At 44.2% G+C, this 25,144-nt stretch overlaps 1 protein-coding gene across 2 annotated transcripts in view; it reads right to left on the bottom strand.

Moving 5' to 3' along the window:
- nlgn4xa (neuroligin 4 X-linked a) overlaps window positions 1–24,938 on the bottom strand; it is a 57,463-nt gene extending 32,525 nt beyond the window's left edge. The window contains exons 1-4 of one of the 2 annotated variants that reach the window (XM_063877404.1): window positions 24,829–24,938; window positions 19,775–19,865; window positions 11,856–12,555; window positions 269–421 (exon numbers count right to left, since the gene is read on the bottom strand). In XM_063877404.1, the coding sequence (XP_063733474.1) occupies window positions 269–421; window positions 11,856–12,300 (598 nt within the window). In that variant the 5' untranslated portion in view covers window positions 12,301–12,555; window positions 19,775–19,865; window positions 24,829–24,938. Of the gene's footprint in view, window positions 1–268; window positions 422–11,855; window positions 12,556–19,774; window positions 20,103–24,828 lie in introns of those variants that run through there. The other variant, XM_063877403.1, reaches the window with a different exon arrangement.
- Between the last annotated feature and the right edge of the window lie 206 nt (window positions 24,939–25,144).

The raw sequence follows: 25,144 nt of genomic DNA, 5'->3' as shown, positions 1-25,144 counted from the left end.
TCTGCTTTATGAGAATGATACACGCTATCGAAAATTAAAAAATGCAGTGGAACACAGCTTAAGAAGGGTTCTCCAGCGTGGACGCCAGATGAAAACCACAAACATCATCCACCACAGCGTCCCCACACACACACTCATCCCAGCCAGTTGGCCAAACAGTGGGAGCCAATTAGTCATTGAATCAGTATGACACTTTCTGACTTGATCAGCCTCCTCCACACTAATTAAAGCTCCTCCTCCTCCTCCTCCTCCTCATCGGTGGACTCACCCAGAACTCCGAGCCGGTAGTTGATGGTGATGACGATGACGTTCCCGTAGCTGGCCAGGATGCTGCCGTCAATCATGTTGCCGGTCCCCTCCATGTAGGAGCCTCCGTGGATGTAAACCATGACGGGCTTCAAGCCGTTCTCATCGTGGATATCTGCAGAAGAAGATGAGAGAAAATGAAGAAATAAAGGTGTTGAATGAATAAACGCAAAGGTGATGGCAGTACTCTCAGCAATGGGCACTGCACTGGTCAATAACAGAAGCGATCGGCTGAACTTCTGCGTATAAGTCTGAATGATTTATTGGTGATTTTGTCTTCGCAACACAGCCATGCATCGGAGCAAAGAATCCACAAGGGAGAAAAACCCAATGCACAGATCCAACATGGGACTCATCTCATTCAAATGTAGAAGTACATTAGAGTAACGTACAAATTGGGCATGTGGTTGCTTTTATTAAAAGCTCAAATATATATTCCGCTGCTCCCGGACTACATTGACGACATCCATAATTGATGATGCTATCAACAAGCAAACACTCAGTGTCTAAACAACAAGGAAAATATCTGACCTTTCTTTATTTACCACAGATCATATTTAGAGGGATGGATGGTGTTGGAGATATTATTTTCTAGCAGATTGATAAGACTTTCCAAGGCTGCGCTCTCTACTTATTCCTCCCCTCCTGCCTGCTCCATTTGTTCCCGGTGTAATTTGCAGGGAACGCTGCAATTAGGCCAGATGAATACCTTGTTGATGATGCTCTCCAGTTGTGATTAAGCCGGGTGATTAGTACATGTGTAGGTGGTGATTATGCATTAAGAGTGGGGTCCTTTTCGTGAAAGCAGATTGAAGGAGAAGATATAAATAATGGGGTTGACACTAAATCAGCATCAGGAGCTCATTTGAGCATATAGTCCTACATTTGTTTTAACGTAAAGTTTCACTGCTGTCCTCCCATGCACTACAGTAAGCTTCGGCTGCCTGGAAGCAACAGCTGAGAGAAGCCATTATCCCGGCCCTGCCCATCAGGCTGTTGGACGTCCCTTAAATGTCATCCGGGATGAGGGCATCTGCTGAGGAAAATATCCAACTGAGAGGGGAGCCGGACAGCCAGATTGATATTGTGTTCCAGTCTTTGTGTTGTGGTGTGATATTTTCATGTAGTATCATGTGATGGTATGTATTATGAGTATAAAATGTGTTGTATGTAATGTTAATGGTAGGCAGTGAGTGTAAAGCCGGTTGAAGACAGAAAATGGAGACAAGATAGTGAAATTACGTCACACTTTGACACCATTCCGATGTTAGGGAGGAAAGGGGAGTTCAACCAGTGGGTGCAAAAACAAAAACCCAACTACTGTTTTGACAGTGTGATCCTGGGGTCTGCTTAGACTTTATTTGATGTGTGACAAAATGTAATTCTACTGATTGCCCCCCGCTAAATATCCTGAACCTGTTTATACTCTTTTCTAGCTATAGAATAGTATCGAAGTCAAGGTGTTGGCGAGGAGAACCGGATTCCTGCAACATGCCTGCCCCTAAAATGGTACAATATAATAGGAAAGGAAACATGCGTGTGTAGAGAAGGGACAGTAGTGTTTGCTGACTTTATTACGACTTCATTCTTACTTAATTTAGATTTTACACCACCCACAAAGTTGGGTCAACCTGTGATAATATCAGCTGAAATATCAAACATTGGCAAAGAGTTCATTTCTTCTTCCAACAGTTCTAACAGTTTACATCCACCTCCATTTTGCCATTTTCCCCTCACGATTTCAGGTAGGGTTAGGCGGTTGGATAAACCTAACCAATGAGCTTGACTGGGGAATGATCGACAATCTCTAACCTTAGTCATTTCATGGTAAACATCAGAGCAGGAAGTAGCCTAACCCTGCTCAAATAAAGCCGTAAAAAGAGACACTCAGGCTGAGTATGAATATATATGAATAACTGCTGTGGAAATGTACAGAATTGACTCAGGTGTCCTTAATGGCTCTTGATCAGTACCGGCTTTTATTTGTGCATGCTCACCTGCAACACAGCCAGTATCATTCCTGTAATTTTATATTGCATGTTCAGAGGGCTTGGCAGGAAGCAACAGGGCCAGGGCGGCTCAGGGCGGGAGGAGTGTATCATTCTCCTCCTCCGCAAAAGAAAACAGTGAGGCAAGGAGTGGAAAACAACCCACAGTGACAGGTTATTAATCTCCGCTGTGCTCTGAGTGGGCTGCTAATCCTTCAACCAAGCACAAGAAGGGAGAGGGGGTGGCGGTGTAAAGCTAGGGAAGAGCTGGGGTCCTGGACTGACCCCGACACAGCCGGTTAAATACCATCCAGCTCATTACAGAGGCCGGACACCCAGCTGGTTCCTGTTTGTCATTCAGGTCAACATTACAGGAGACCTGGTGGAGCAGTGTGGGCGGGCGGGAACAACCTTGAAGAGGCACATAAAACAAGCGCGCCGCCATTAAGTTGTCATAGTCTCTAACTGATACGCATCTGATGGTCGCTGCAGGCCTCTGTGGGCGCAGACACAACTATTGCGCCGGCTCTCCATCAAGCAAACAGGCAAATAGACTGTTACTACCCGTCTCTTCGGGAGGGGGGGGGGCACTTTGATCAAACGGAGAGATGGCCTGCAGATTTAGAGACGCGTGTTATGGCTGGGGAAGGAGAGGCTGGCCTTGGGGCACTGTGTCCCAATCCTGTCAGCGTGGAGTGCACTTACAACTAAAGAAACCAAACTGCTTCAAGTGCTCTCCCCCCCCTCACCCCCTCACCCCCCTCCTACTATCCAAGCATCTCCTGGGCTCCGAGCTGCCTGGGTAACTGTGCAGCGAGTCGGCCCGGGACATTCATCACTGCCACCCGGGCCGGGGGATAAAATATTCCTCCACTGGCTGCGTGGCGCTGCACACATTACTCATCTTTATATGGACGTGGGGCGGGGGGCGGGGAGGTGTTTGCGGCGAGGCTTGTTCCAGGGGGTCTATCTGCATTTTCCGTCGCTTTCGACTGTTAGCCAGACGAATACAAACGGCAGTTAACACAGGCGATGTAAAATGTGTCCCCCGTCGCCTCACCCGCTATCACTGCCATCAGCTCCGTCTGTCCCCGCATGCCCCCCCACTCCTCCACCTACAGTTCCGCTGACACGCTGTCTCCTCTCCATGGTTACAGAATGACAAAACAAACCTGTGGCCATTTATGGACATGGATTAGATAATACACCACCTCCAGTAATGGACGCATCGTCGCGTTGCTTCGGTAAAAAGTGTGTACATAAGAGCAAATATAGGGGTACTGTAAATCAGAGACTGTAGTAACCCCCCCCCCCACACACACACACACACACACCTCCAAAACACTGACCTTCTCAGACTAGCTTGTAACATCTGATTGATGACTGTCCTTGCGATAAATGCAGTTTTATTCCTCGATTTAAATGATAATTTTGTAGCTCTTCTTATTTTTCTTACCGCTGTAAAGCGTCTTTGAGCACTTGATAAAGCGCTCCATGGATAAAGTGCATTATTATTATTATTCTAAATTAAAAAATACTATGAAAATCTAGTAGTTAAAAGTTTTCAAAAATGTATAAATTCATTCCTTCAAACCGACATTGATATTTGTCAGAGACATACACTGATATATGCATGCATGGAAAGTATAATAACTCCTATAAAGAACTTAATTAGCTTTGACATCATAATTTTATTCCATCAATCTTTCTTTTCAAAAGGAAAAACCTAATTGAAATAAGCACTTCCTGTGATTCCCTCAGCACTGCTTGTTCCAGGGAGGTAATTGGTTAAATATAATAGAGGCTGGATTTGATTCACATTCTTTCGACTAAAGCTCGAGTGTGAGGTGGTCTGCAGTGCTGCGCTGTGGAGGGGGCCACAGGGGATCCCCAGCAGTAATTCCTTGCCACTGCAGATGTTCAAACAGTGAGAGAGCATCGATCCTGCGTGCTCTCCTGGAACAATGTTAAGCCAAAGCAGTGCCTCAAGATGCTCTTTATTCAGACTTTTCTCTGGAAATAAATCTCTCTTTCTCCCTGTTCTTTTAATGTGGTGCAGCACAAACTGCTTCTTTTACTTGTACTAGACACAACCTGAGCTTAACACATCTGCCTGAAATTAAATATTGGCTCTCCTCTCACAATCCCAACGGGCATATTGTCTTTTTTCTGCACCAGCTGTGGGCAGATGGTGCGCTTTTATTATTTTTTAACAACACATCACCGTCTCCTAAAGATCTGGCCCTTTTAATTTGAGGTGCTACGCTACATCTGCTTGTGCAAATCAAATATATAACGCTGTGTTCAAACCGGCTTTTGAAAATATCCTGCAAGCAGAAGATGTATTCAAACCAGCCAGAAACTGCAACTCTACCAACATAGTGACGCTTTAAATCAAGAGTCGTAATACACCGAGCATCAATTCATCTTTATGAGTGCCTAAAAAATATACTTGTGAGCTGTTTCTAAAATGATTATTGGTTCAGTAGGAACCAAAGGGCTAAGGGACCCGTGTCTTTTAATGAGACTCAATTTTATGTAACAACACCAGACTATTAGCAACAACTGTCTCTATGGAAGTGGCCAGAATAATTACCAAGGGCCAGGTTTATAAAGTGCACTGCTCCTTTCATTCAATTTGTGCTCACATTTGCATGTAATTGGCACCTGATCTAAGTTCTGCAGGGTGTGCAGTTCAGAGGAGGATACATGTGAGATCACTAAGCACAGCACACAAATAATGAAGTGATGCTGCAGAGTAACAGCCAAAAAGCAACAAAGAGCTGAGGTCAAATCCGCCAAACACACATACGTGCATTCCTTTATATCTGATAGTGTGTTATTTTAAGGGTTCATCTCTATCTATACTGCTGTAACCGTGTTAATTACCCCTCTGTGGGAAGAATTAAGGAATTCTGTTGCTGATTCTAATACAATCATGAGTAATCCTTCACAAAACAACAGCATTATGTCTCCCTTTGGTTGCTTTTATTCAGATAAATTCAAATATATTCATTCAATTAAACCCGTTTCTTTTCCCCAACGCTATTTGCTATTTCATTTCCTTTCTAAACAAATGTGGTCTTGTGTTCTTGAAGTCTTAGCTTATTCCCTTGTTTTATCTTTCAAATGCAATTTAAATGTTTAACCATCTTAATCTATTTCCATGCCCCTGTCAATCGTCTTAATGTGGCTGCATATATTAAAGGGCCTTGCAAATTGCACAAACTTTAATATATTCGACAAATCCAAATGCATTTACCTTGTATCACTGCGTCTGTCACTTTTTCTGCTTCGAGCATGGAGATAAATACATGTATACGACTCAAAGAGCCAAATAAATCCCATTTTTCGATTAATATGGGTAGGTGTCGACCAGTGTGCACAGCCTGCAAACCAGGTGCACATAATAACCATAAACCAGTGTTGGATATTAATAGAAGCTCATTTCGTCACAGCCTCATTTTCCAGATCAGCAACATTGTCCATTAATTTTTCATACAAATGCTGTAAAACCTGCGCTAATGCGAGTTGATCCCAGTGAATATATATCGAGTGAGCGATCCAGTGTGTGGGTCCTATTTAATGCTACACTGCATGCTAATAAACACACCTATAGATTTAGTTCATATGGGAAGAAAAGGACAGATTTTCAGGTTCACATTTGTATTGTGTCTCTCTAATGTGACATGTTTACATGCTTTAATGTTCAAAAAGGCTTTCAGGTAGTTCCTCTGGAGGGAACACAGGGATTCTAGCCTTTGCAGACCATTTACTTGCACGAAAATCCCAGGGGGGAAAAACCCAAGCATAATAGGGCCCCTTTAGAGGCTCTACCCTCAGCACACAGAGCTAGCTGGCTAACGCTAACTGTAGAGAAATGATTGCTGAGGATTATGTCAAACATGTTTAGCTAGAGCAACATCCGTGAAAACTGAACAACTGCCCATGTTACTCAGAAATGTCAGCGCTTGCATGTCTCTCCCCGGAAGACAAACGGTGGCCTTTAACTGAAACGTCTCCGATGTCTTTTCCACCTGCAGTCATCTGCCAGTCCCCACAGATTAGCCAGCACAGGGAGCCGAGTGTGTTATCATGCAGAGGAGCGAGGTGTTAATAGAAAAAAGGAAACCAGATGTGGCACTTTTTTCTTTCGATGGACACATTTTCCACTGTCAAAACAACAAGGGTTAGTGCTCATGCTTCACAGAGCAATGCAAGAAGGAAAAGGGAAATGTCGAAGGGAGGACAGGGACCTTTGACAAGTTTTAAAAAATGTCATGCAGACCGAAATTGCATTTGAATTGAGCCCTCTTCCTGTTTAGAGGGGCCCATCTCACCCCAGGTTTACATGACTCCAAAAAGAAAAGAGGTAGTTTAAAAAATGAGTAGCGCACTTATGAGCACTTCAGGGTGAGTTAAAAAAAAACGAGCGGGGGAGGAAGATGGGTCTGCAGGTGCTGTCATGCACAAGGATTTAGTTTCCTTTAGTCAAAAAAAAGGGGGAGAAAAGAAAAATACCTTCATAAGAGCCACCATCTTTACTGTGGAAATCTGCGCCATGAGTGTTTGAGTTGGCCCCTAATGTTGAGGAGAAGAGAAGAATAGGGGAAACATTTCAAAAGAAGTCAAAAAGAAGCTTTTCTCGACCAAAAAACACCAAAAGGTTGATCTGCAGACAGTTTCGCAGGGCCTGTATTCCTTACTTAAATGTTGATAATCATTTCGAGAATGGCCTTTTATAAGCACATGCTCCCTGGCTGCTAAACTAAATCATAACCTCTCCTAGGGATGTAGGCTTTAGGAAATATATGATCTATTTTAATTGAACTAAAAGTGCTAAGCTAAGTTAGCCTTGCCCTGACATCATCTGTATTTACCAACAGCCGAGACGGAGGTGAATTGTCTGAATTGTCTGTTCAACTGAAAGAAACCTTGAATATATCCTTTAAATATACTTTTTGTTCACCCTAATCCAGCACAGACCCAAGGTTTCTCGCAGTGTTGTGTTTATGTCTTTAAATATATGCTGTGTTAGCAAGACGATGGAAGGGTTGCGTAAACCGCTTTCACCTTGGGAGCTACAACGCAGCCTTGTTATTCTAACCGCTGCTTCACTGTGATGAAATGAAGCGGACATGATATAAATGAGGCTTTCTGCTAGAACCCAAAACAATTAATATGGCGCTCATTAGCCATGCCGCCCAACTGTCCTTGAGCTGTACTGGATGTAGCATCGTTGCGCCCCCACCTCCATGTGTGCTGTAGCATTCACTGATCAACAAATGGTGGAGAATGGGTCCCAACAGCCGCATGATGTGGCGGCGGTTGGTGTGTTTGCACAATATAGCTGCTCACTGAGGGCAAGCTGCACAAACACAGACTAGTGCCATGTCGGGGTAACTAGGCCGAGCGTGAACGTCCACATCTGCTCAGGCTGCACACACACACACACACACACACACACACACACACACACACACACACACACACACACACACACACACACACACACACACACACACACACACACACACACACACACACACACACACACACACACACACACACACACACACACACACACACACACACACACCAAGCAGCCTTGGCTCAGGGGGGAAATGGTCGGCTACCAATCAGAGGGTCAGTGGGTTCGCTCCATTAAATTCCATTTAAAACATGTATTAAAAGCCACTCACAATAACTATTCAACCGTGACGACACACACTCAAAAGCAAGGTAAATTAATGATCGATAAACCAAACCATTTGAAGGGAAGTGATACTGCATTGTTTTCAAATGAGACAAACCCACAGCTGAACATGTTCCATAGTACAATAAATCCTTATGGAGGATGTCAAATGCTTTCATTAAAAACAAAATCCAAAAGGATGTGGATCTGACACTACTGCAGGCAGAGTGTGAGTCGTGCTCAGACTTCGGGCTGCGGGCTCGCACACATAGAGTGGAAGTGCTGACTTTACACCCTGCGAATTACATAATCACTTGATGTGTTTGGCATCAAGATGCAAGTAAATAAAACTGAGCTGCAGTGGCTCAGAAAATGTAGTCCTGGAGCCGTTTCCGCTCTCTGTTTACCTCGGCTTACCTCGTTTTATCTCTGCCCTGTAAAGTGCTGCAAAGAGTGTTTTAATTTACCAGCTCGCTCCGACGCTGCACAGGAAGCTGAAAAATGAATTTTGGGTTCTTGGAATAAATCACGGCGGCTGCTGCTGCAACATTAAGCTGTAGGATGTGAGGGGAAATGCGGCTTAACACTGCGCTGGTTTTACATTAGAGCCGAGTGTTGAGCAGTAAAACACAGCTAATGTGGGGGCTGCCGACAATTACAAATATACACCAGGATTTGGTATTGTCCCCCCCCCCCACACCCCTAACTAAAACATGTCCTCACTACAGCTGTATACCAACTCCAGTTAGCCTGCAGCCACTGCAGAGGGTGATAAAGCCAGCTCACTGTGTCACACACACACACACACACACACACACACACACACACACACACACACACACACACACACACACACACACACACACACACACACACACACACACACACACACACACACACACACACACACACACACACACACACACACACACACACACACACACACACAAATTCATCAGTAAATGTAAAGGGCTGGGACAGCACACTCCTCCGAGCAGAGCGTCAGTGCAGACACTGGTGGATTCCTCCTTTCAGCTTCAAACCGGATGACAAAGAATAGGCGTCGCTTAATCTGTCATCCCACTTGAGGTGCAGTAAAAACTATAAATCCATCCCTGATCCTCGGCTGCCAGGATATTTTGACATTACACTGGATTTCTGAAAAGGCCAACTCGGGGGATATAAAGATGATGGGCAGCGCGGGGAGCTCTAACTGGGATAGATGTGTCGCTCCCCGCTGAGCTCACATTGTACACACACTTATTAGAGCCCTTTGCTTCAATGTTCCTCACACTTAAACTAAGGAAACAATGCACAGTATCTGCATCTGCACAGTGCTGTTTGGTCACATTTTGTGTTACTTTGGCTGGGGTATACGTCAGTCTGAAGCCGCTCACACACTTGCCTCCCATTGCTTTAAAGAATCCATTAAACATCGCTCAGAGACACGGCGCTGGCTGGACTAATGTAGTGTTTCACAATGCCTGCTCTGATGAAACCTTTCAAAACCCTGTTGGGTAAATGGATGAAGTTATAGTGCAGTATATTTGGGAAATTGAGACATTTTGGACAAAAGCAATAAATCAGACAGGGTCGTATTTTAGATGGGTATTAAATATGTGCCAACCTTCTCCCTCTTGGCAGGTCCTAGCACAGCCTGGTACAATATAAAAAGCCCTTAACTGGCGGACATCTGCCACCAACAAGGGAAGTCAAGAGACATCACATCCAAGGGCTTCAAACTAGGGAATCCTGACACCTAGACACTAGAATACATCAACCTGTTGTCCACAAACAGTAAGTCCCGGATCTCAAGAGGCATGTAGGCACTCAAAAAAAGAGAGCCTTCAGGACAGGAAACAAGAAGGGACTCCAAATACTACCAAATTCGGAGAGCGTTTTGTAGCAATACATCTACGGAGAAATATGGAGACCGGAATACAGCAGAGCATCTGGGGGGGGGGGGGGGGGGGAGTGTGGAGTTTGACCGTATCTACCCTCCAGTTAATTTAGACCCTAAAGAGACTCTGCAATATTGACCGATTCAGAGAATATGTTCATATCTTGTAGATTAAAAATGACACCCTGTTCTCTTGAGGACTACTTCGCAAATCCCGTTTTCAAAATAAAAGCATGTGCAGTACCCACACTGATATTGGACAAATCAGAGTTTGGACAAGAGGGAAAAAAACCCAAACAATAAAGCAACGCAAGTAGATGGTGGGACGCACACCTGAACGCACCATGAGGTAAAATCAGGCTGATTGATGGCAGTACAGGCCCTATTTCCTTGTTACTAGTTGGTCACTGTAGAAGAAAAATGAAGTACAATTTGTATTGCACATAAAGGACTGCTGTTTGCTGATTAATGCGCAGTCCCTACTCGAGTACAATACATTTTCTTTTTTTTGGAGGTACTGAATCATTGGAGAAAAGCCACTATGTGCACCGACACAGGACTGTGAGATTATCCCTCTCCTACACTTTTTAATCTACCCCTCTCGAGAGCTCTGACTAAATTTAGCACGGAGCTGTCAAAGATATCAGCCAGACACGCGCTTTAATGTGTCCCACTGTCCTCACACTGTCCTAAAACAGCCTGACACTCTCTCCCCCCCCAGGTGGTGTTCAACATTGTGCTTTTTCACATGACACACATAAAGTCTTGTTCGGTGCAACTGCTGCAGGGCGTGGGTGGGTAAAGTGCTCCCCACACCCACTCCAAGTCACAAGTACTCTCTGGAACAGGTGAGTGCAGAAAACAAGCCATTATGGAGGAGCCTTCAGCTGATAGCGATACAGAAGCATGCTGTGCTTCTTTTGAGTTCTATCCTCCATCACTTTTGTTTAACAGCCCTCTCATCAGAGTTAGTACAAAGCAGCCCGGAGCGAGCGCTGTGCCGGCGCTCTGCATGTCCTCTCCTACTGACAGCCCAGTGATTACACCACAGGCAGAATCAGGGATTTATCTGAAGGGCTCCCATGTAATTAGTGCACAGGGAAACAAGTTTAATTTCAGCATTATTTTAATCTCAAGGGGTTATGACTAGGGGTGTCACTTTTCTCCCAAAACACGATTCTGATGACTTTTAATTTAAAAGGGCACGGTCTGACTCAATTTAGACCTTTTCTGTTTTTTTTAGCACTGGCCATAATACACAGTGTTTCGAGCCCTGAAATACGACTTACCTTTTAAAATGTCTCCACTTTAATCACTGAATTGGGTCAAGTTGCGCAATCTTCCAAAATACTGGAGATTATATACAAAGAACAAGTTATAATATAGCGAGGAATACAATTCCTCAAAACAGAAGATGCTAATCAAGCATTTTCAGCCAAACACCGTGAATACTTTCAAATATTTAACCAATCAAAAAGTGCAATCAGTGTTTAAGGGTGTAGCAGAAGGGCTGGATCAACTGGCAGACTGAGGGGCAAAACTGTTGACCCCCCCTGGTCCTTGTGACTCTGTAAGTGCCCATCTGCTATGGAAAACACAGCAGACCTAGAAATGAATCTTCCTTATAGTTGGCCCGGAGAGCCCCAGGAGCCAGACGGTGTTTCTATGGAATGATCGTGCTCCATGTTTACTAAGAACTAATACATTCTCAAAAACTTGCCCGGACCTATTTGCATAAAGTCAAACAAGTTTAAGCCAGACTGGACCGGCAAAATCAACCCAATAGAAGAAACATAGATGGAACATAGTGGGTACTAAAACAAACATTTTCAAGACAACCATATTATTTTAAGATGTACAATTTCCTGTGAGGGAAAGGGAGGCTAGGCAAAAGCAAGTATGAAATACAACAGGAAGCCACACAGAGACAGACAGGAAGAGGTAAAAGCAGACTCCGTTGACTTACCGTCTTCCGTAGGGACGTAGATGTTCATGTAGAGGCAGTCCTCGCTCTGCTCCTGCACGTAGGTCACCACTGTATCCAAGTTGGCGGTGAACCACACTGGGAGCATATCATTGAGCAAAAAGCGGTCCTCTAAGAACTGAGGACAAACCGGAGCAAACTGGGTAGCATTCCTGATGCCCGGCCAGGACATGGGAGGCTCCGGCGGCTGGAACCTGCGCTCCCCTGTTGGGGCCAGCGCGTACGGGATCCCCAAATACTGTTCCACTGGTCCCAGGATTTCATTGGGTAATGTAACCTTCACTCCCCGCAATTTCCCGTAATTTGTAGTGACCACGGGGTGCTGCTGGGCCTGAACGGCGGCCCCACAGATGGACACCAGCCCCATCCACAGCAGGAAGCTGGCCTTGGAGCAACACATCCATGAAGGGCCTCCTGGCGTTGACATGCTCCTGCGGTGCTGAGCCTGAGCCTGGCAGGTCGTGGTTAAGGTCCACCGGCGGGTCCTCAGTGCCCCCCCTTCCCCTCCACCAAGATGAATTCCTGCTGCTCCTCAGGCTGCGAGCTGAGCAAAGGAGCCGCAGCCAAACAAAGCAGCTTTGGAGCTCCCCATCCTGAGAGCCTGCATGGAGATCGGCTGTCCGGATCAGGAGAGGGCCTACGACGCTCTTTGGTTACCCCGGCTCCAGCTTGATAGGATATCCTGAAAAACACAAAAAAAGGATATGGCATCATCACTAATTATGTAAATCACTTTGTCTATTTACAATAACAGAGGAGCCATATCAGTTTCAGCATTTTTTAAACGCTAGCTTATCGTGGCATTGCGAGTTAAAAGCCGTAAAAGTGAATTCTATCTTAATTCTCTAAATTAACTTGTAACTGAAACATCATCTGGTGGGTTTCAGAGAAATTAATTCATAAGTGGAGGCCTGCTGAGTTCTAGATTGGTTAAAATAATTTGATGACTGTTATTTATTTTTTTCTCTGTGAGGGAGTTTTGGAAATTCGCTCTGTGGCCTTGGGCTGTCTCATGGTCTATTGGTGAAAACTAGATGGCAAACCATCCATTAAATACATTTCCTGATGGAGCTCTGGACTCATTCCGCCGCCCCCACGTCTGTAGTATAAATCTTTTTACATTTTAAGTGGTTTGGTGGAAGAAAGTCTCACACCTTACTGCTCCAATCAAAATATATGGATTAATTAAACAGGATGCTACTCAAAGTCAGGTCGAATCAATTATTGAATATCATGCTGACCAGCACGGACTCCTTTCTGATATCAAATATAAATGAAAAAGCAGCATGAATAAATGAGCGCAATTCTGCTAATTGAGTCAAAGTACATGCCAATCTTTGCAAAGCAAACTCAACAGTTCTCCAGCTTGGATTAGTAATAGAGAACAGAAAGGATTTAAGTGGTTACTGACTGCAGCTGCAGGGATCTGTCATGTAGGCCTGCCTGCCTGCGAACACATTAGCTCGAACAGGAAAATGGCTGTTCAGACACCGCTGAGAACCCACATTAACACAGGTGGCAGCATGAGATGGAGCCGGCAGAGATTATCATCGAAAGAAGCAGAAAAAAAGTGTTACTGTGTGTCAGGGTGCAGTGGAAAGACGCCAAAACAGACGGGCACTGATCATCATGTGCAGGTGCATGGATGCCAGTTAAGTTGATATACAAATGATGATGAAACAGAAGGGATATTAACAATATGAACATCTTGTGTTGTGTTGCCCCTCAGGGCTTCATGCGTAGTGGGAATGCCTTTCCCTCCCCAACGTCCCAGTAACCGTTTCAACTTTTGGACACGCGCAGTAGACTGTGCTTTCCTGATCAATCTCTGTCTGTTAACGATAATAAACTTAAGCCTCAGCATGGTCCGAAAACATCAGTACATATAAATGCACGCGGGAAAACGGTATAATTAAAAGAATTTACAAACTGTCTCGCCAACAATAAAATGTGGGAAATGTTGAATGTAATCACCCCGCAGGTTACCTAGAATGTTTTTTGTTAATTGGTTGAACCGAGCCTCCTAACCTCAATAGTTTTTGCTGCTCTACCCTGAGGCTAGTGTCAGAGTTAGCTGCTGTGTTGCCATGGTAACAATCCATGACACCTGCTGACAAGTGGCAAAAAAAACTGAGGCAAAAAGGTCTCATTGTTTCGGCTCACAATGTCGCAAAGAAAAGAGATTGTGTTTTTTCAACACTGCACTAACAAGCCCTTAAAAATATTTGTGGAGGAAGCTAGTTAAACGTAAACGTCTGCTACTGCTATCATGGCTCATTTCTCTCCCAGGAAAATGTCCTTTTAGCCGTCTTCAGAGGCCGGCTGCACTCTCAATTCTAACAAAAGCAGCACAGGGCAACTTTGGATGATCGCTCCATACACACATCTTATCCACCTTAACAACCATTATAGCATTTTTTGACATGTGGCTTCTTGAACATGTTTGACTACAGATGGCTCGACTTTCACTGAGGCTTTTACTGTTGGAGCTGGTCATCATACAGAAATCCATCCTTTGGCTGATGTTTACACTCACACAAAAACCGGGCTGATGATTTGTAGAATCCGAATCAACCACCACATCACAGTGGAAAGTCACACATCAACAGTTTGATATTTCCATGGACACGCACATTTGAGAGGTTATTCAGGGGCAATAGCTAAAGTTAATGAACCCTCCCAATGATCTATATTGACATATAGATATTGAAAGCGTGCATCATCTCGAGAGCTTTGTAGAAAATGACATTGCATTTTTTTTTAATGTAACAATAGTGCTGGGGTCAAATTAGTAAGGGACCTACGACTGATCCCTGAGGTTCTCCACCAACGATTTGCAGTCGGATACATTATGCACACAATTAATTCATTAGTGTATTGCAGCATGTAAGCACAGTCCTGTATATACTTAAGAAACAAAGACCCTTTTGTTAATGCCTAAAGCGTTTCAGTTTACAACGCGCTTCAGTGGTCTACAGGGGACATAAACAGAAAGACTTGACAATCAATTTAATTAGCACAAAGTAATTGCATAGTGGACCTGGAGCATGTAGAGCCCCTTCAAGGCTCAGAGAGAGTTGACCATTTTGACCAATGTGTAATCCAGTATCACTTCCAGGAATATAATGATGGAGGAAAAACATGGAGGAGTCCTTTAAGCATTCAAGTCCTGCATTTGATATTGTATAATAACGACATGGGTTTGGAGCTGAAAGTTAAAGAATTGGAGACGAAAAAATACATTGTTTGTTTTGGTCTTGTCATTGGATTTGTTGACAGTGGGGAAATAGTAGAATAATACCAGATGTATCCTTCATTTGCATAAAACACAGGTTTCCTAAATTCAAAAGGCACTCTATCATCGGACTATAGGACACTCACTGAGTCCAACTAACTGCTATTATGGCCATGGGTTACCGAACACAGGAACCCATGCATAGCACATAATTCATCTTCATATTCAACCCTCAGCTTCTCCTCCATGATCTCATTACATTACACACATTTGCATATTAATAAGGAACATCTTTCCTTAACTCTGAGCTCATTGGCACCACAAGTGTTAACAAAGACACAGTATGTGCTTATGTATTCATTAAACAGCCCCATTTATGGCCACAGTTTTTAAATGAAACTATATTTTCAATTATCCAGATATCACTGCATATAGATATCCTAGCAACAATAGACAAATTGCCTTGAAGACATCATTTGTTTGGTGTTAGTACAACCACAGGCTGTTCATCATTGGCTGTTTGCCTACAAGAGCAGTTATATAATGATGCAATTTGCCACTATATGAGGAATATCAGGATGTGTGTTTGCACATGGCAGCGCAGGAACTGTAAAAGCAGTGAATGTGGCGACACCTTGCAAAATTGTTGCTCATTGTTCACTGAGGTGACACAGTAGGCTTGTAAATGTTTCTGTGATAAATGGACCCCGTGTACTGTATGTGTAACAACGTGCTGTTTTATGACAACCTGTCCTTCAAGAGGCTCAGGATGCAGAGGTAGCTCTCCTTGGAGGAGGCACACAGGAGATTTCGAACATTGTTCTCACTCTTAATGATTATAGGAGATAAATCCTATGAATAGCAATGAAGGCGCTCTCTGTCATTTGCATTTCAATCATTATGAAATGATCCTGTCAGAGGCTTCCTGTCTACCTAACTATGAAATGTCACAGACACACACGACCACATCAGCTTACAATTCCTGCATTTACCTACTTTATGTACATATATACTTCTTTATATGCAGTATGCTGTGACAGGGGGCAGATTTAATAAGACCTACTGCAAATCACTGCCACTTTGTCACTTTGCAGAGTATACTGTAGATCGAGGCTATTAAATGACACATTCAATTGCGCCAGACGTGTTGAGCAGCATGAATAAAACGCCTTTTTAGCTCTGGTGTTGACATACAAATGAATACAGTAAATAATCAGGCTTCACTTTGGAAAAGTTCAAATCTGTCAGATATCTGTCCCGGTGAAGTGAAGACATAGCATAAAAAGGAATCAATGTAAAGCTCCTTAACCAATAACACACTTTCTCCACTATAGTATCCATCCCCCACATACAATCTTTTCGGACAGTTGATGCAGTGTATTTGGGCAGATTTACAGTCGTCTGCCGCTGCCCTTTTGTTGTTGTTGTTGTTGTTGTTGTTGTTTGGTTGTAAAACTAACCATCTGTTGAACCTTATCAATCAAGAATCCATTCCCACAATGGCAAAAAAAGTTCAAATTGAAATTCAAGAAACGTGACAACCCTAGTCTTTACACAACCGCTTTTGTTCCTTTTCTTGTCAACAATGACCGTCTTCAAGGACAGCGTTCCTGAAAATGCATGCCGGAATCCTTGGATGCCTCTCTTAATGATTGCTCTGAACAGATACAAATACTTGGCCTTTACACAAATAACAATAACCATGTTTTTTTCAAGCATACTTCAGAAACATCAGTCTATCCGTCCATTATCTGTACCTCATGGGGATGTGGGTCAGCGGGTCACCCACCAATCAGGATCCCGTCTACTCCAGAGCACATGTGGAAGTGTCCTTGGATAAAAAACTGAACCCTGAATTGCTCCCGAAGGCCGCGCCATTGTGTTTTGAGTGCGAGTGAATGAGCATTAGATTGAATGATGAGCAGGGTATGGACGCGTGTGTGAATGGGTAAATGTTTGCATGTATTGTAAAAGCCTTTTGAGGTGCTGGAAGATTTGAGAGCATGTTATAAATGCATGTGCTTTTATCATTTATATTTTACAAGGTTGCTTCACTCGCCAACATAGGCCTACAGCTTCTCTTTGGACAATGGAAGGTGTAGGAAGTGCATAGACGCAGGGTGTGGTGGTAGTTATGGAACTTCACATTTTATGCTTTTCTTTTAGAATTTTCTTTACCAGCTTTATGATGTAGCTTACAAATTGGACAGGATGTGAGCTGGCACCTCTCTAGCTACCAGACCGCACTGTTTTGTGTTCCAATATGGACTCGAATCCACAACCAATAATTTCCGAAGAAAAGCAACTGATCTGGCAAATTGGGATTAGGTATCTTGCCAAAGGACATGTAAAATGCATGAAATGTAGGGCAATGCACCCCCGACCATCTGATTGGTACACGCCATTTTTCCAAACCCACATCCCTTGAGAAATAAATAACTTCGTCTTGAGCCATTAAAGTGGCCACAGAATGAAATGACAGCCCAATCATAGTTAAGTGTGTGAATGCTGTGGTTAACACTCCCCACACTGCTTTGGCTAAGTGCTATTCTGTGTAAATGTTCCAGTAATGTGACATGCTTGCTCCATGTTTGCACTCAAGAGGCCCGATGCTAGTAGTGCTCCTGAGGTTTAACCACAGTGCAACACAAAAAAAAAAAAGGACAAGGGAGCAAGAGTGTAATAAACAAAGGCTCTTTAAATCTGCAGAAAAATGTGCGCAACCCCAACATAATTACTTAACCCTCCAGGAAGAGGTGTTGCTTTTAGCATCCAAGCAAACACAGGTCTGCAGTGAGGACTCGCATGAACAATGCAAATCATTTAGTAAAACATACTGTTGACCCTGATCCTCTCCCGTAGCTATACTCTCTTCACTGTTCCAAATACAGCACGCATGGTTCAATATTAAACAGATCTATTATTTTACATGAGAACAGAGGAATACGTGTGAGTGGGATTGACATACAACAGGACGTCCAACTGTGCGCTAATTCTCCCTCAGAGCTCCATTAGATCACACAATAATTTATATTAATAGCAGATCGTGCTGCAGCTTCCAAAATGCCTGTTGTTTCTGTCAGTCACATGAGCAGAGATCAGCTATAACAAAGGCCTGCAGTGGAAATAACAACAATATGCAAGTGATCAAACAGGAGCATTATTACTATTTGTGATGCAATGAATCTGCAATATGTTGGTTTATCTCCAGTTTGTCAGTTTTACCTTACATTATTTCAATTTGTGCATTTTCAGATAGAAAGACTGGTCACAGAAAATAAAAAAGATTGAAGGTAAAACAGTCTAGATTGTACTGACAGAAGAATAAAACCAATTTCCTGCACTTTTCCTCTGACATGTTCCAGGAATCCTCGATACAATTTGTGAACATGTCAGAGGAGATTAAGGAGTGATTGTGGATGTTTGACTTTCATCTTTAAATGACACAACTCTCATCCTGGATGAACTGAGCAGTTTGTTGAGAGTAGACAGAAGCCAAATCCGGTTGAGGGGGAAATGATTGATTGTGGTACATGGACAAATGTTTTCTTACATTAACATGTGAAGCTGGGCTCGCTCAGTCACTGTCACACGGAGAATTAGCATAATGTTGAAATGTCATTTTGGTGTGAATCATACACCTGGAAGAGCATTTCTGCTTAAGATGGCGAAGGAATGCAGCATCAGCTTCAGAACAAGTCAACGATAAACTGCACTGGAGGAAGATGTCACAGTTTATAGAAATATATATGCATTAGAGATAAATTAATGATCACCCCTGGTACAAAAGCACTGGAAACCTGAGCAAACGGCAGAATTAATCTTTCCAATCTTATATTTTCCACTATAGTACTTTTATTCTTCCATCCCCATGGGCTTAAACTCACTGTGGACATGATTTAATCTCAGAGCATGTCTGTGCATGACAACACACACAAGGTCATCCCGTGTGGAGCTGCAGAACACAGACCGAGCCCTGCCGTCTGCATGCCACCCAGTGTGAGCACCGGCTGCAAATCACAGCATTAGCAGCAGTGTGGCTGTAAAAAAAATCATGCATGGCATAAACCTCATTCACCCCCCCCCCCCCTTTTTTTTCTTCCTTTCCCTCAAAAACCCACACTTCCAGATATCTACACCCCCATCTTGTGGCTGCTTGGATAGCGATGCGCGCAGAGATCCTCTGCAGAAAAAGAGTTGGAAACGCAGGTGGGAAACCGGTTTCAATGCTTTACCATGTAAAGGGGGGGGGGGGGGGGGGGGGGGGGGCTCTTTGTGTCGCCACAACACCACCAGCAGCACCAGCAGCAGCAGCAGCAGCAGCACCGCCTCTCCTGCAGCACAAAGTTAACCGAGCTGTTGCTTTGGCACCGAGTCTGCACTGATTTACACTCTTCATAAAACGCGTCATCACCATCAACATTTACAAGTGTGCAAGAATCATCCTCTCCAGACAGAAAAACTCCACATTATTTCTAGTATTTCCTGAAAAGTTAAAACGCATGACATCCATGTCAGGTGGATATATTCCCTATGCTCCTTTTCATGACACTGGCGCGCGTCCGGACATGGAAAGGAGCAGCGCCTGAAAACGCACACAGATCCAGCCAGTGTATTCCTGCTGGAGAGAAAGCTCAACATCTCTCCCCCCTTTGGCAGCACTCACCTCAGCCCGGGTCTCCACCGGCTCCCCCTCTTCCGTCAGTCCCGACTCGAGTCCAAACACACGGCTAAAAAACACTGTACAGTCCAGCCTCCTGCTCCGCAAATCCAAAGTAAGAAGTCCCGACGTGCTGAAGGCAGCGCAGCTATGCCTCCTGTCTGCGCCCGTGTGTATGTGTGTGTGTGCGTGTGTGTGTGTGTGTGTGTGTGTGTGTGTGTGGAGAGAGAGGGGGGGGATGCGGCTTTATCAGCACAGAAGATGTTTCAATGAGTCATTGCAGAGGCTGTGGAAACGCAGCTGAATCTAATTGCTCTCATAGACCGAGTGTGTTGCGAGGACAAGATTAGTGTTAGAGAAACCAGGTCTCACTCCCCCCCTCCTCCCTCTGTCTCTCTCACTCTCTCCCCTCATTCTGTCTCTCTCACTCTCTCCCCCCTTGCCTCTCTGTTTCTCTCACCCCCCTATCTATTTCTCTTTCTCACTTTTCCCCCTCTTTCTCCATCTCTTCCCTTCTCTCTCTATTTATCTTTCTCTCTATCTCTCCCCCCCTCCCTCTCAAGCTTGCCATTGGACTACACATCCTGAAATTTACTCCGCCTGCAGCCAATAGATTGCCGCATTCTCTCCATCACCTCTAACCAGCCGCTGTGTTGTGGCAGCTCTGGCATGAAGCATGGAGCATGGGAGGGAGAGTCTCCCCTTCCTCCCAGTAGCCCTGAGAGCAACAGCACACACCCATGAAGATAAACAGAAGAGTTCAGTGTTGGTTAATATGCCATGGTGAAACCAGGACAAAATTGTCTCCAGAGCTTATAAAAAGTACATTTACTTGAGTACTAAGCACGATTTTAAAGGTAGTGTTGCCATTTATACGTCTGTTTTACTCGTCTACATTTATTTAGATCACTATTATCATTTATAACGTCCAAAACTACAAAAGGAATTATGATGCACTATCATGGATTGACAAACCGGGCAGTAAAAAGTGTCATTAAAGTTAGCTCGACCTTTACAAGTGGCGGAAAAAGGAATGAACCATTCATTATAATCCAATATTTTGATATATATTATTCAGAAAAGCCCGTCTCACAGTGCCTCGTCCACCTCTGGATATAGGTCTCCAAATTGTGTTATCATTTATCTGTGTTCTATTAAATGTTGCAAATAATAATAGTAATGATGTGGTGAAATTGCTTTCATTTTTACCCGACCATCTCTAAGCCCTACATTGATGAACTGCCACAAAACTGGGCTTGGGCATTTGTTTGTTCAAACTGTGTGCCTCTGCAGGGTCTATGTTTAAAACAAAGCATTGTTAGTGCTTTTAACCCCAATCACAGACACGGAGCAGACAGAAAATCTATTGTTTCTTACAGTCTAGTCCCTGACAACCAACACAGAATTAAGGTGTCGTCTCCAGCAGTCTTGTGGCAGCTTAATAGCGCCTGCTGCTTCCTCCTGTGACACCGCGTCGTCATCAGCGCGACCACAAGAGGTCATCGTACAGGAAAATAATGATTACAGGTAGTTTGAACAAACAATCAATACTGCTGTTTGTCTGTAAAGGACAGAAGTTCTAACACACAGGTGTATCATCGAATGAACATGGGCCCGTCTTCCTTAAGCCCCGCCTCAAATGTGTTTCCCATGTTTTGCTTTTCATAGAGAAGATGTAAATCTTAATGCATATGCAATTCACACAATCTGCGGAATTCATCCTTTCCCCTCAACAATCTGCATTTCAATTGAGATAATGATAAAAAGGCTGGAAATAGATGCTTCCAAAGTTGAAATGGGATTGCCTGCGATATCAAGGTCATATCGAATCTACACGAATAAAATCCTGGATGTTCCCCATCGTGGTGTGAGTGACGGCGGCCTGCAGCAGGACTGAAGAGGAGAGGAGTCCGGAGGACGTGGCAGGCAGAGAGCTGCGCAGAAGCCAGGCCTCCCTTTGATATGGCCATCATTTATTCCCTCTCCCCACATCATAACCCCTCAGCGGTGGGGGGTATCCTCCTCGCCTCTGAAGTATCTATCAGCCTCAGTCAGCAGCTCGGCCCACATTGACTCGGTGACTTTCATGAGAGCGATGAGGGGACGTCACTGCTGCCCGGCTGAAGCCAAATCAAATGTTGAGCAGGATTACACATCCACCTGCAACCTGTGGCAGCGTGCCTCTGAACATGACACATGTGACCTTTCTCTCCCCTGCTGCAAGATGGAACTGCCACTGATGATTACATCACCCAAAATACAGCCAGTTGAGGTTTGAAATCAGAGAAATATTACAAAAGTGTCTCACAATGAATGCAGCAGTGGGAAGAGAGTGTATTGCTGTGTTTCCTTTAGTACACTGCCATGCCGTACGCTGTAGTGTGTGAATTTCAACAGGGTAGGGTTGTCCCACACCCAGCTAGCCCTCAAAGGAAGTAAAAAATGCAAGCTGGCTAACATGTTCGCAACGATTGTTTGTGGTACCAAATCATTACAGACTGGTCAATTAACTTTCCAAAAAAAATAGCGATGGTACAGTATATATGGGTGTGTATGTATGGAAGGAGTGTGTGACCATGGGCACTCCTTCAATTCACAGACCTGTAGACATTCAGCAGATCCCCAAGTTGGGGGCTAGAAGTGTGCCGTTTAATGCTTCACAGAGGGACAACTCGCCTCTGATGATTCGGACAAACAGTGGCAGTCACCACATGGAGACAGACAGATACAGGGGGGGGAGGGAGGATCAGAGACGGCGAAGACTACTCTCTTCCTCTGTGTTTAAGCACAGACAATCCCTGTCGCCTCGGGGTAGCGAACAGATACATAAAGGCTGTAAAGGGACCGCCGAGGCGATGGAGCTCTTCAGGACGAGCTAGCTCTCTGGCGTTGACATGTGAAGGCGAGGACAAGTCGGGAAAGCTTTTTCTTCCAGTCTAAAATCATGATCTCCAGCAGTCTCCTCCACAAAATAAGTAGCCTCTACCAGTCAATGCGGGTCAATCACCTGCTGCTTGGCGCTCAGAAACTTGATGCTCAAACAGGCAGAAACTCCGGAGAGGTTAGAGCTTTGCTATCCTTAGGGCATTTGGTCAACTCTTCTCTCCACGCAGATCCTTCTGGTTTTATGTGCGGAATATGTAGAATCTTTCCTCACCCTGGTAAATTAACATTCTCCGTCTGCCTTACAAGTGACCTCTTGGAGTTGTGTGAGTAATTAATGTTAATCTCTCAGGAGAAAAGGGAAGTAGTGTGATGTTATAACCTTGTCTAGGTTTGGCATTTGAGTGTAGCCTCCTAGAATTAACATTCATATTGGATGATTCTGCACCTCATGATTTTGCTACAGTGCCAGTAAGGAAGTATGGACACCTGCAAATGGTCAAACATATTCATGTGTGCCAGCTTCACAAACTGGTAGTTTGACATTTGCTAGGGCTTACCAGGCATGGATAGTCAAATGAAAATGTTTCATTGAGATGCACTAGGGGAAATGTAGAGCGCTGGTATTCACTGCTTGCAGCCATTTTGGCAGCTGACTCTAGACAGAAAATCACAATTTGGTAGAGCCTAGCTGAGTCTGTGTTTGAATCAGCAGGCAGCAACTACCACAAAAACCTGTAATAGGATGAGACACAAAAACTAGCCTTAAAACATCCCTAAGCTGTAATATCCTCATAATGTTACAGCAATTTTAAAACTGCTTCTAGGTCATACAGTAGATGAAGTTCAATTAGCAAAACGTGCAGGAAAGAAACCTTGTTTTTGTGTTAGAGAAAGGAATTGGGATTCGGAAATGTTAAATGAAGATGTTGGTGTAACCCAGAAAGCTAACAATTAAAATGACACATCAAAGAAAGCAGCGTAAAAAGCTGCCCATCTTCCTTCCTTTGTTTCCATCAAGCCACTGGACGTCTTAAACAGACAGTTCTGACGCGCTATCTTTCGTTTATTTGTTTTACAGTTGAGATGACTCGTTTGGTTTCAAGGGTGATGTGTTGATGTTGGCCAGCAGTGTCTCAGTCAGTAGGGGCTTGGACTGGGAATAGTAGGGTCGCTGGTTCAAGTCCCCAAACAGACTTGAAATACGGAAAGTGGACTGCTACTTTGAGAGGTCCCAGTTCACCTCCTGGGCCCTGCTGTGGTGCCCTTGAGCAAGGCACCGGACACCTCCCCATTGCTCACCGGGAGTATGCCTTTTTTCGTTACCCTGTCTAATAACTAACTGTCCAGTCATTACACCCTCACCTGTGGTGCGTCTCCTCATTCCCCCTCACCACACCTGGACCTCGTTATCCTAATTAGCACACCTTAGAGCTGATCTGCCTTTTCATTGTTTTGTCTGGAGAGGACTTGTAGGCTCAAGCATATTAAGCCCCCACCCCCTTGCATAACTCATGAACCGTTTTTGTGAGGTATCCTTGCACTCAACAAAGACCTGTTTCGTTGGTGACACTTTGCCCTGCACTCAATATTTTAGCCCCGCCCCTTCACATAGCTCTACACCAGCAGACATACTTTTCAGGTATTCATGGGTTTCATGTGACGTCACACATGAATCGCAGCGCCATCTTGAGGACCGTTCACTACGCTAACGTAAGCAATGCCATCTATCTGCTGTGCTGTGGGCTGCAATAACAGCAAGTCAAATAAAGATGGGACACACATTTTATAACATTCCCAAGAACACCGAAAGGAGACAGAAATGGATAGCTGCAATTAAAAGGGATCAATGGACGCCAACTGAACACTCCAGGCTGTGCAATGAGCATTTTTATTTCGGGTGAGTTGACTTGAACTGACGTTAGGTAGCCTAGCTAGCATGGGTGGAAATTAGCACCCGCCAAATACTGGTAAAATATTACAGGGGCTGGTATATTTAAAATACACATTACTATGTTTACATTAACAGATAAGACCGGTTAATGATACCATTGGCAAATGTTAATTATTAGCCTAGCTTCTAGCTTTGACTTAGCCTGGCTGGCTAGGTCAGTTAAAAGCACCAGGCAACGTAATAGCATAGTAATAAGACCATAGTACGCAAACACTTATCTTACCTTTCCTATGATTACGAACATTTTCTTAATCTTCACATGATAAATCCGCAGGTCGTGTTCCCATCCTGATCGAAAATAAAGGTACGACTCAGTGCTTTTGAACGCCGTCAGAGACTCCCTGCTGTAAGGCGACGGGTTGTGTACCAGGTAAATGAAAATGTCGCCGAAACAAACGTTTGTGCAAATATTCAGCGGACAAAAGCGGGGTGAGTATGCCATTTGGCAGAACATATGGATCCAATCCTAAAATACTTGTTTTTGTCACGTAACGCTGCTTCTCCTCCGCGGAGAGATGAGTTTGGCTAGCCATTTCCCA

Source organism: Eleginops maclovinus, chromosome 24 (genome assembly GCF_036324505.1).
Source record: "Eleginops maclovinus isolate JMC-PN-2008 ecotype Puerto Natales chromosome 24, JC_Emac_rtc_rv5, whole genome shotgun sequence".
NCBI classification, from domain to species: domain Eukaryota; kingdom Metazoa; phylum Chordata; class Actinopteri; order Perciformes; family Eleginopidae; genus Eleginops; species Eleginops maclovinus.
The sequence above is the reverse complement of the archived record's forward strand: the minus strand, read 5'-3'. Positions and strand labels throughout refer to the sequence as shown.